The 13,480-nt window shown below is 34.6% G+C and overlaps 1 protein-coding gene across 1 annotated transcript in view; it reads left to right on the top strand.

The window, feature by feature from the left end:
• The window catches only part of LOC123526477 (uncharacterized), a 46,057-nt gene extending 35,448 nt beyond the window's left edge, over window positions 1-10,609 (top strand). The window contains exons 18-19 of the mRNA XM_053522532.1: window positions 4,458-4,514; window positions 6,652-10,609. Coding sequence (XP_053378507.1) covers window positions 4,458-4,514; window positions 6,652-7,913 — 1,319 coding nt within the window. The 3' untranslated portion in view covers window positions 7,914-10,609. The remainder of the gene's footprint in view (window positions 1-4,457; window positions 4,515-6,651) is intronic.
• Window positions 10,610-13,480: the final 2,871 nt, after the last annotated feature.

The raw sequence follows: 13,480 nt of genomic DNA, 5'->3' as shown, positions 1-13,480 counted from the left end.
TTTCCTTCAGATAGACACAGTTTTCAGTATTTTTTGGCCATTTGTTGACTTAGATGTGCATTGAATGAATTAAAAATAGCCTATAAAAATATAAGTCCTGGTTTTCTTTTTGAATATATTGCATGCTTTAGCTTTTTATGCCCCCGAAGGGAGGCATATAGTTTTTGAACCGTCTGTCGGTCTGTCGGTCTGTCCGCAATTTTCGTGTCCGGTCCATATCTTTGTCATCGATGGATGGATTTTCAAATAACTTGGCATGAATGTGTAACACAGTAAGACGACGTGCAGTGCGCAAGACCCAGGTCCGTAGCTCAAAGGTCAAGGTCACACTTAGACGTTAAAGGATAGTGCATTGATGGGCGTGTCCGGTCCATATCTTTGTCATCGATGGATGGATTTTCAAATAACTTGGCATGAATGTGTATCACAGTAAGAAGACGTGCAGTGCGCAAGACCCAGGTCCGTAGCTCAAAGTTCAAGGTCACACTTAGACGTTAAAGGATAGTGCATTGATGGGCGTGTCCGGTCCATATCTTTGTCATCGATGGATGGATTTTCAAATAACTTGGCATGAATGTGTACCACAGTAAGACGACGTGCAGTGCGCAAGACCCAGGTCCGTAGCTCAAAGGTCAAGGTCACACTTAGACGTTAAAGATCATTTTTCATGATAGTGCATTGATGGGCATGTCCGGTCCATATCTTTGTCATTCATGCATGGATTTTAAAATAACTATGCATGAATGTGTGACACAGTAAGACGATGTGTCGCACGCAAGACCCAGCTCCGTAGGTCAAAGGTCCTAAACTCTAACATCGGCCATAACTATTCATTCAAAGTGCCATCGGGGGCATGTGTCATCCTACGGAGACAGCTCTTGTTACAAATGCAAAACTGCCAATATATACAAAAGTGTCCTAAAAATAATTTTAAATCTTGTCTTAAAATTTAATAGTTCCTTTCTAGAAGTTACTAACAGAGTTTATGTCAATACTAAAGCACAATTGACAAGAATTAGAAACATTAAGAGGTCAAAAAATAAGCTGAAATATGTTCTTTATTGAAAAGTTCTCAATTTTACATATAAAAATTATTTTTTAAAGAAATGTGTAGACAGCTTTTATTCTAGATATATTCCTAGATTATGAACATTGCAATCTTGTAAAATGTATAAAAATAATGATAGGTCAAGGTGCTCCTTATGGAAGAAAAAAGTGATTTTTGGATTGAATTTCAGCTGAAATTGCAAAAAAAAAAAAAAAAAAAAACCACAAAAATATGGTTTTTCTGACCTTCAAATTTTGACAAAAACTATTTTTTACAGTGCTATCTTGATGTAAATTTTGGTCTATTATAAAACGTTTATCTAAAAACAAATTTTCGGCTTAAACACAAAGGTCAAGGTTGTACTAAGTGAGTAAAAGGTCATTTTTTTAGATAATTTTTGGACCAGTTATGTCCAAGATCATTGACTGTAGCTCTCAGAGGTCAAGGTCCCTTTCTGGGTCAAAGCCACAAATGTCAAATTGCATGTCCAGTCTGTAATGCATTGAGGAACTTTGAAAGAGCTTTGAACAAATTATTAGTATTTATATAAGCTAGATTTTGATGTGTTGGACTCAAGAAGCAGTCCCCAAGTTCCAACTAACTCTTGTCATACATAAACAGGTCTGCAAATAATGAGCCATAAACATTCATCCTGACTGTAAGATATTACATAAAACTCAAGGTCTTTGCTCCTAGTCCCAAGGTCAAGCTCAAGCAAATATGTCTTGTAGCCTGTTGAATAATTGTTTTAGAACTGTAGGGGTGTAACGATACATCGAAATATCAATGCATTGCGATACTGAGTGTCCCGATAGTATGCATCGATAGAAAAGTCACGATCCAATAACAATCGCTGAAAGTTCCTTCAACAGTCGATAGTAAATACAGAAATAATTTATAAATCAAGAAACAGAGCCAGCTTTCATTTACGCCTCTGAAAATGTTTACGTCTCCATTACAATAATTACCCTGACGGAATTAAACTACCATAAAGGACTGGGAAGTCTGGGAGATAATTAATAAATTTAGTTTCTTAGAAACCTTGATTAAATATGTTTAAATAACCTGTTAATCTTAGGTGAGAAAATGAACTATGGACATGGAGAAAGTAGGCTACTTGTATGATATAGCAAACTGTTAGGTAGGGCCCTTCATTTAGTGCTGGTATACCTTAGTCCAATCCGTCAATTTTCGTCTTTTTCGATGCTTTGGGTTATTAAACATGTTGACATTCGCAACAAATTGGCCGATTTGTTTGAATATACCTTGCATAGGTTTATTGTTTTACTTATTGTTTCAAAGCCAAGGAAGGCCAGAAATAGGAAAAATGTTAAAAATATTTAATGTTAGATTTATTTCTGTCCATTTCAGTTATACAAACATCTCAATGTGTATTAACAGTAATTATAAACAGGGCTGTGTCTTACACTGTGTAACAATGCCAGTTGGTAGTTTTACTGTATAAAACATGGTGGCCGATAACTATTGCAATAGTATAGCAATAGTAACCTGCAATAGAATAGTAGAGCAATAATTTTTCAGCAATATCAATAGTATTGCAATAGTCAAAATTGGCCTCAATAGTCACCCCCATAGACCTGTCTAGAACTCTTTAATGTATGGAGGAATCTTAAAAGATATCCAGTATTGATCTTTCACTAAAATTGTTTATATCTAGGTACATTGTTACTATTGTACTGATTTTAAACATAGATAATCCTCATCAAATGAATCTATCTTGACTAAAAAATATATAAACTAACTGTGTTTGTAGAGTTACACTCGCAATTTGATGTTGTGTATAATAGTCATTTGTTAAAACATAAATCCAGTTTTTGTCGAGCCCGCTTGCAGAAGCGAAGACATAGTTGTCCAAATGGCTGTTGGGTGCATGTGCATGCGTCTGTGTGGATTTGTTTGTCCAGACCATAACTTTGACATGCATGGAGCAATCTTGTTTATATTTGGCATGAATGTTAACCTTAGTGAGACGGAGTGTCATGCAAAACTTCTATGTTTCTATCTCAAAGGTCAAGGTCACAGTTTGAGGTCAAAGGTCATGTCAGGTCTTCTCCGGCCCATAACTTTGAAATGCATTAAGGAGTCTTGTTTATATTTGGCATGAATATTAACCTCAGTGAGACAGAGTGTCAAGCCCAAACCCCAGGTTCTTACCTTAAAGGTCAAGGTCACAGTTGGAGGTCAGAGGTCATGTTGGATTTTTTCTGACCCATAACTTTGACATGCATTGAGGAATCTTGTTTATATTTGGCTATCTCATAGGTCAAGGTCACAGTTAGGGGTCAAAGGGTGGGTGCGACATGTTGCCCGTGGGCATCTAGTTTGGTGGTAGTACACATTTATACATTGAATACACTTTACATATATTAGGTGTGTACTGTTTTTAACCTAACACACAGTACTGTTTATACACACATACCGGTATGTTATTTTTATTTTTATAAAGATACTAACAGGTAATTGTTCACATTTTCAAATATGAATTTGGGTCTAATATATCTTCAAAACAGCTTTGTAAGAAAATGATAGATACACCAGTCCTGCTTTGAGGGGTTAATAGGTCAAAGTTCAAGGTAACAGTGACAATTACACAGAACATTTTGTCCACCTCCTTCAAACTTTATAGGATGACTGCCTCATTTTTTTTTTTTTTTTTTTTTTTTTTTTATGCCATATTGACCTTGAAACTGAAAGTGAATTCGACCAATAGGTCCTATGACTGCCAAACTTCATGTGATGATTGCATGTTTAGTTAGATTAGATGAACCATGATTACTTTGGGGTTATTGTTTCAAAATGACATGGTCATATGACTTTGAAACTGAAAATGTCTTCTGATTAATGTTCTTAGCCCACCTGGGCTAACAGCTATAAAACTTCATTGGGTGATTATTGTGTGTATCCAGTAGATGACTCCTTGTTTTGGGGGATCAATATGTCAAAATTCTATGCCACAGTGATTTGGTGGCAGTCAGAAAGAATTATTTCTGATCAATAATTGTTAAACCCTTTGGCCTGTGGCCTTCAGACTTTGTGGATTGATTGCCTGGGGTCAGTATGTGACTGCTAGTATTGTTTTCAGATGCAATGCTTGGGTTGAAGGTCACAGCATACTTTAGACTGAAAATCACATACCCAGTTACCTGGGACAGGTCGTCATGGGGAACATACGTGTTTTACAAAGGGCTGTTTTTAATATATAAACACACTGATCATTTTCAAAAACATTTGCTACATTATATGATGGATTATAAATATAGATCCTTGGTGTATAGGAATAAACACAGGCAAGTATTGCCTAACAAAACTCAGTATGGTTCTCTTTCAACCTTATGTTTTGCAGTCAGAAATATGTTGCTTCAGTTCTAATATTTGTCTATTGTTTTAGATTCTGACTTTGTGCCTGATGAATTAGTTATTGTTGAAACAAAAAGAAAAGACACGGGTAAGTTGTAAATAATATTTCAAATATTATGTCCCTGTTTTAACAGGACAAGACATTGCATATCCAAATATATATTCAACAAATAAAGCACGCTATTGTTTGTATGGCTTGCAACGACTGCATTAGGCAACTAAGTAAGGTACAACAAACAAGATGCTGTAAGATTTTTGTCCCCTTGATATTCAGAAAAGATTATTCTGAATTCCAGGAATTGAAAAAGTAGTTTTATGTCGTAAATTCATTTTTGCAATTCATTATAGGTCACAGGAACTTACTATTACAAAACTTGCCTATTAAAGTGAACATTAATGGCACCCTTACTTTAAAACTGCTTTGAAAAGTTAGAAAAACAAACAATATATTATGTACTAGTGAAAAATTTATGTAAACAGAAGGGAACAGAAATGGCTGAATGTATGTCACTTAAATTGTGTTGTTTGTCTTCTGGACCTGTCTATAAATTAGAAAGTTTCTTTATAAACAAAGTGTGTCTGCTTCTATTTTTAGCTCACCTGTCACATAATGACAAGGTGAGCTTTTGTGATCACCCTTCGTCCGTCGTCCGTCCGTCAACAATTTCTTGTCTGCATGATAGTGGTTTCATTTATGATTTTATTTTAACCAAACTTGCACACAACTTGTATCACCATAAGATCTCGGTTCCTTTCTTGAACTGGCCAGATCCCAGTATGGGTTCCAGAGTTATGGCCCCTGAAAGGGCCAAAATTAGCTATTTTGGCCTTGTCTGCACAATAGCAGCTTTATTTATGATTTGATTTTTACCAAACTGGCACACAACTTGTATCACCATAAGATCTTGGTTCCTTTCTTGAACTGGCGAGATTTCTATATGGGTTCCAGAGTTATGGCCCCTGAAAGGGCCAGAATTAGCTATTTTGACCTTGTCTGCACAATAGCAGCTTCATTTATGATTTTATTTTAACCAAACTTGCACACAACTTGTATCACTATAAGATCTTAGTTCCTTTCTTGAACTGGCGAGATCCCATTATGGGTTCAAGAGTTATGGCCCCTGAAAGGGCCAGAATTAGCTATTTTGATCTTGTCTGCACAATAGCAGCTTCATTTATGATTTGAATTTAATCAGACTTGCACAAAACTTGTGTCGCCATAAGATCTCAGTTCCTTTATTGAACCGGCCAGATCCCATAATGGGTTTCAGAGTTATGGCCCCTGAAAGGGCAAAAATTAGCTATTTTGACCTTGTCTGCACAATAGCAGCTTCATTTATTATTTGACTTTAACCAAACTTGCACACAACTTGTATCACCACAAGATCTTGGTGTCTTTATTGAACTGGCCAGATTCCATCATGGGTTCCAGAGTTATGGCCCCCTAAAGGTCCAAAATTGGCTATTTTGGTTTTTGCAGCCATATAGAGACGTCATTTATGGTTTGATTTGATACAAACTTCACAAATATCTTCAACAACAATAAATCTTGGATTCCATGACAAATCAGATCCAATCGTAGGTTCCAGAGTTATTTTATATCTGATTACCTGCCCTGATTGTAATTAAAATGAATTTATATCAGTTAGTCCTTATAGGACTTATTTGAAATTTCATTATTGTCATTAGTTGGACTGAGCCCATCAGGGTAGATAACTGTGGACTGATTTTATGTCAAATTACCTCCCTTTATTTCAAATTTAAATGGGTATATCTCCATAACAAATGAAGATACTGATCTGAAATTTCATTAATGTCAACAGATTTATTTGGCAGATCCTTCTTTTGTTCACTTACAATAATTTTCTTTTTAATTACTTCCCTTTTACGTTACTATAAATAGCTTATTTTTAGTAACTTTTTTATTACTGGCTGTAGAGAAAAACCGAGACCACTTTTCTGTGGTACAACATGGATGGTACCTCCAATTTTTAGGTGTTTTTTGACATATCTGTACCTTTTAAAAAAAAAAATTCTTTTTGGTTTAATTTCTTCCCTTTGTTTTTCCTGTCCTTTGGACTTAGATATTTTTTCTGAGGACCTTCTTGTCCTCAAGTGCAATGATAACAGGTGAGCGATTTAGGGCCATCATGGCCCTCTTGTCTTGTTAATAATATTTTTTATCACATCAAGTCATATGACTCTTAATTCATGTTTATTTTTAGCCAGAAAATCTTCAGTTGGCAGTCCAGGAACAAGTGAGTCAGGGAGAAAGAAGGTGAAATTTTCTAAGTTGAATTCAGAAACAGACATTGCAACTTCTGATAATACAACAAGAAAGGAGAAGCAAGAGCAAAGAAAAACAAACAAAAATATTAAGTCTGAAGTTTCCAAAGAGGGAAGTACAGTAACAGTTGCCAAAATGAGTTTGAAATTGGATAGTGATATTTTTACCATGGAGATGAACAGTCAGGATGACAACTTTATTGAAAGACATGATGCTGGTAAAGATAGTGCAAACGAAATCAATAAAAAATCTGCAAACAATATTACAAATAAGGTGGAAAAGAAGGAAGAAAATGAATACCTTGAACATGTTCCAAAGTCAAGAGCAAATACCAAAAAGAGGAAGGAAAAGGGACAGTCAGAGTGTGATCAGCCAAAAGTTAAAGTGAAGAAGCAGAAAAAGATAAAAGGTGAAGAAGTGGGGAAGCCAGTTGCAGGGACAGTAAATGACTTGGATAAAGATGCTGTAGACAATCTTCATAATTTGTTGAAGCACAAAGTTTCAAATGAAAATGATATAAATAATAACAAACAAAAATTTGAAGGGCAAAATCTAGAATCTAATAACCATGATAATTCTATGAAACAAGTAGTTGTTGAGGAAGATGTTCTTAATCAGAATGAAAGGAAAGTTAATGAACAAGAAGATTCAAAATCTCATGCAGCTAATTCAGTGGAGGAATTTTACAATAATACTGATAAAGGTGAAAATGAAAAAGTTAAAGATTGTGATGGAAACAAATGTGATATTGAAGCACATTACAAAGATATAGATGCAAAGGAGTTTTGTAGTCAATCAAAAAAGGAGACCGGCAGTGATACTGAAGCTGAAGTAGATTTAATTGAAAAGGATGACAAAAACAATGAAAGTAACACTATAGAAGAAAAAGGAGAAAAATCAGCACATATGGACCATGTCAGCCATTATGTTGGTTTAGATGATGAAATTGATCTGAATGAAATTGAAAATGATGCTGTTCCAGATTTAGATAGGATAGAAGCTAATGTAGGATATGAAAGAAATCCTGGACAGAGTCTGGAAGATGCATCTGATAGTGAATTTGATCTGGAAGAACATTACATGTATGAAACAGTTACAGATGGGTCTGATAAAGTTAGAGAGAGGGGGGCTTTAAATGCTCAATCAAATGTAGCAGAAATTGATGAAGACAGTGATCCATTTGATCTGATGGAAGAATAATGTTGGAGTTCATGTCACTAGTCTTGTCTTAGTTATTTTTATCTGTAAAGGTAATGATGAAGCATGTGCCATATATATGCTTTTTTATGTGCCATTTTTAATGCACATGGATCCAAGATATTTTTCAATATTCATTTGATGTACATGAAAACTGAAGTTATGTAGTACCTAGACAAGCAATATAGAGCCGTTGTGTTCCTCTTGTAAAATGATACAGAGGATGAAATAGCAATATGCAGGTTTATGGCAATAACCACACAACACAGTAAAATATACATGATATTACAACATATGTACAGGACTTTTCATTGGGCAATTTGGAAATGGCATTGTCTTTCAAATTAGGAAATTCACATGCAATAACTGCCTGTTTCTGGGGGAAAAATCCATTTTATAGAAAGAGAATAGTGTACCGATTTAAACAGTATTTTCAACTATGTAATTAAATACTTTGTTTTCAAGACGGTTACAAATACATTTACAGCTTCATGTCCTGTTTTTACTCATTATTTAGCTAGCCAATAAATAATTTTCAGCCTCAAGTACTTAACATTTCTTTACAGTACAATGAAACAATGTTTCTTTTATATTTTTCTTTTTAAACAGGCAGATGTTTAATCAACTTACTTTTATAATTTTTCATTCATTTGACTATTTTAAAGCAAATTCATCCTAATTCAACTTCAAAAGTCATCACCAAAAACAAATATTGTAAAAACAGAATGAAAATGATCTCCCTTAAAAGCAGAGGCTAAAACCTAAACCATGAAGCATAAGGGGTTAGACTGACTTACGCAACTCGTGCGTGGTTGTGCTTGAAGAAAAAACGAGTCAAAACCATCTTTTAAAGAGGAAATGTTAAGATGTAAAACAACCTGTTAAATATTTTGGGAAACATTAATAGATTTTTTTTGGAAGTTTCTCTGCCACAAATACAAAAAGTAAACTTTTTTTCAATTTTAAAGTATCCAAACATTGGCTCTGTTATATGTATGGATAAAAAGTGCTGATCAATATATGTTATCAAATTAAAATTGGTCATCCCACAGATAGACACTTTTATTAGACAGTAATTTTTCCACACAGAAGTGCTGTCCATGGCTAGTAATGAATCCTGTATTAAAAATCCATACATGTATGTAATTTCTTAAACAGGAAGTGCTATATAATTCAACACTAAAAGAAAAGATTTTTAGATGATCCATAAATTTTATCATGCACCCTCATAGTTTTTTTTATACATATATAGTAAAAGTGTCTTTGTTTTGTATTTATGGAACTATTATAATGCAAAGAATTTTATTTTTTCTGTTTTCCATGTGAATGATGACCTCTGTCCAGTGTCCAGAGACTCAAAGGGCATTTAGCATCTTACTTTATTTAAATGTTTGCAACTTTTGTTGTTTCATGAACTGTGATAAAAGTTTGATTACTGAAGAATATTGTTGTTTGAATGTGATATGCTTTTTTGTTGTTTGCTGTATTTTTTTTTAAATATTTGAAAATAGATGTTTTTCTATCTAGGTATCTTCGATTAAGCTTTTAGAAATCTGAAATGTAAATGCAACTGCTTTTTATATGCAATTCTTTTGACCTCTTGATATAGAAATAAGAGGAAAATAGGAATAAACTATCAATAATAATTATAGTGCATTTCAAGCTACATGCCCACAGTTTGGGTGAAAATTTTCAACATGTTCATTTTCATCTGGTTTGGCGTAGAATGTATATATGACATTGAAAAAATCTTGCATCAATAAGTTTGCACTACTAGTAACTTTCAGAATACTCACTTTTTATGGATTTTTGTGAGAAATTATTTTTCGCCTAAAATGTGTGGGTTAGTCCCTTTAATACTTTAATATCAAAGGTTTGAAAGAAAAAATAATCATGTTTTGAAGAATATCTAATACAATACTGATTTTATGCATATCAAAGCCAAATTCATTTAATCGGCTTTCTTATTCAAAAGTTTTGGTGCATAAAAAATGAAGAAATATTGCTTTCAAAGTTTTACATTTTTTGTAGGTAGAGGAGGCTGTTGCTAAGTGAGATATTGTGAAAAGTTTTAAAACAATCCATGAAGAAATAAATCCAATATTTGAATTTTAAAACTTGCTGGTGTCCGAAATGGCTTGAATTTACAACGAAAAATACCCTTTTTGAAGATAAAGTCAAAACCATTTGATTTTTTGGAAAAATTGAAAAGTACATGTTATCGTCTTTGCAGTTCTTTACAGTGTTTCATAATATGAATTGTATTGTCAAGGAAAACTGATGTTGTGGAAAAAAACATAAATATTTGTATACATTTACATAATACAAGTATTATTACCATATGATCTTCATAGCTATGAAAGTTATTAAAGAGCTGAACACCTGATGGACAGAGAAAATTATGTAAAACAGATATCTCTAATTTGTTTGTGCTTGCATTTTATACATTTTCATAACATGCTGACAGATTATTTTTTGTTAGAGAACAAATGCACATAGAACCAAATGAGTACTTATACACGGATACAGTATCTGATGTTTTGGAAGAATTTATGGCCATCAAACATCTGTGACATTAATATAATCTTTGATGAGATTTACATGAACACACTCAGTTTGTTGTTAAGTATTTTATGAACTGATAATATGTTGTTGTTCAGTTAAATATTTACTATTAAATTATATTGTTAAGTTCATTATATGTTTGTTATTGTATTATATGGGGAAAAACAATGTTTTGTTAAAGTACATGTATAACAAATGAAAGAAGTTAACTTGAATTTTCTCTTACTATACCAAGTTAACCAACACTTTGTTATACCGAGTCGGTGTTACTGTTGGTTAGTCGACCATTTGGTTTCGGATCAGTAGTAGAGTCAAACGCCATAGGAAAATCGCATGTGGTCAGAGTTAATGACTTTAATGTTTTGGGATCGCTATGCCAAAAGTCAACAGTGAGCTCCAGACTGAAAATGTTTTTCAGTCAGTAACAAGAATGCTTGAGCCTACAGATGTCTGCCATCATGGGATGATTGCTTATGGTTGATAGGTGAATCATGATTTTATATGGTTCTGTAGGAGTCTAGGAGATACTGTTTTGCTCAAGTTGGTCTGTCGGTATTAAAGTGATCTTGAGGCTGAAAAATTGTTCCTGGTCAATAAATAGAGAACGTTTGGGCCTTTTGTTGTCTGACTACAAGATGATTGCCTATGGTCAGCAGATGACACATATTGCTTAATGAGTCGTTAGTTCAAAGTTTGAGGTCACAGTGACCTGTAGACAGAAAACGGTTAACAGCATTGGGCCTTAACCATCAAGCATAAGATGCTTGCCTGTGGTCTGTAGAGGACCCACAGGTTTTTGGGATCAGCAGGTCAAAGAATTGTCACAATGACAATGAGATTCAAAATGGTTTCAGATTGGTAACTTGAGGATGCTTTGTCTAAAACTGTCAAAGAATGATTCTCTGGTTAGTAGATAGCACAAATTGATATGAAAGTCAGAAGGTTAAAGGTCTAGGTCACAGTGACTGAAACTGAAAGTGGTTCAAGGTCGATTGTTGCAGGACACTTTGGCATACAAGGTCAGACAAAATACATAGCATTTGTGTCTTTGGTCAGTAGATGATTCCTATATTTGAGGTCAAAGGTCTAGTTTTACTCCCAGCATACCAAAGCGTTGGAATATGTGTTTTCAAACATTTTCAGCTCACCTGAACCATAGATTCAGAAGTATAGCCGGATTGTCTGGCATCCATCTACTATCAACATCACTAGTCCACAATTTCTCTGTCGATACAGTTGAGGTCACTTTTTGGCCAAATCTTAATGAGACAAGGTCAGAATATTTGCCCCATCAAAATCTCAGAGATATTCGAAACCTGATCATCTTGGGCCGAAAAAGGCAACTAGGTTAAATCATACAGAAACTTTGTTAACAGTAAAGAGGCAACATATTAATACATTCTGAACACTACTTGTACATTTCTACCTAACTACATGGAGTTTGTCTTTTTTATACGCCAGTCTCTGAAAGTATGCGAACAGTCGGCATTCAAAGCATGTCCGCTCTCTAAGTCAAACAGTTTTCATCCGATCTTCACCAAACTTGCTGATAATGTTTGCGGGCATAATATCTCGGCCAAGTTCGATAACCAGCCAAATCGCCACAGGCACTCTTGGATTATGGCCCTTGAATTACTCGAAAAACAGCGAATTTAGCCTTGACCGCTCTCTAAGTCAAACAGTTTTCATCCGATCTTCACCAACTAGTACTTGCTGACAATGTTTGTGGGCATAATATTGGTCAGGTTCGATAACCAGCCAAATCGCCCCAGGCACTCTTGGATTATGGCCCTTCATTTACTCGAAAAACAGCGAGTTTAGCCTTGACCGCTCTCTAAGTCAACAGTTTACATCCGATCCTCACCAAACTTACCGACAATGTTTGTGGGCATACTATCTCGGTCAGGTTCGATAACCAGCCAAATCGCCCCAGGCACTCTTGAGTTATGGCCCTTGAATTACTCGAAAAACTGCGAATTTAGCCTTGTCCGCTTTCTCTTAAGTCGAACAGTTTTCATTGGATCTTCAACAACCTTGCTAACAATGTTTGTGGGCATAATATCTCGGCCAAGTTCGATAACCTGCCAAATCGCCCTAGGTACTCGTGGATTATGGCCCTTGAATTACTAAAACAACTGAATTTAGCCTTGCCCGCACTCTTAAGTCGAACAGTTTTCATCCGATCTTCACCAAACTTCCTGATAATGTTTGTGGTCAGAGACCACCAATTTAAAAAAGTACAGGGAACTTACTGGGAATGAGGTAAGTGTATATCTGGGAATAAGGTAACGTCTGTTCGTTCTGATTGGTCAGTCATGTAAACAAACCCAGGAAGTGATTATTTTTTCACTGCATTTACGGTATTTTATTAGGAAGTGGCTATTCCTTTGGTCCCGTAAGAATAGCCTCACAGGCTATTCCTACGGCTCTCCCGTAAAAGTAATTAATCGAGTAATCTGACATTGTAAGCCCGTCAGAGAGGAGCAATCAGCACGCAGCGAGAGTCATAAAGCACAGTTTTCCTAGGTGTCACTTTAGCAATTCATTGTTACAATCTTAATTTATTAACATGGATGTTTTAAAGGTAATTGTTACTAAATGTTTTCACTATTCACATCGAGCTTTAAAGAAGTGATTCCATATTGGTTAGGAATCAGTGTAACATTTACAAATTATCTGTAAATTTACAAATCTAAAATTTAAAATTTTTCGATCTGTAATAATGAATTGATGTGGTATGAAAATTGATTGAAATTAATTAATAAAACCGTGTTGAAATCAATGGTTATATTACAGTATGAAATTAACATGATTTGTGTGAGTTTCGACATTCTCATTTTGACTTTGAATTTTTGGCATTTTCAAAAAATAAAAGTCAAAAGAAATGACTGAAAGTTACAATTGACCTTTATTTATCCGTACCATAAGTATATAAGTAGGCGTAAATCAATTAATTTCAAGCTGCAATTTTGAGTCCAAGTATGATTTTAGAAGTTTCGAAAAAT

Source organism: Mercenaria mercenaria, chromosome 14, assembly GCF_021730395.1.
Source record: "Mercenaria mercenaria strain notata chromosome 14, MADL_Memer_1, whole genome shotgun sequence".
Taxonomy (NCBI): domain Eukaryota; kingdom Metazoa; phylum Mollusca; class Bivalvia; order Venerida; family Veneridae; genus Mercenaria; species Mercenaria mercenaria.
The sequence above is the reverse complement of the archived record's forward strand: the minus strand, read 5'-3'. Positions and strand labels throughout refer to the sequence as shown.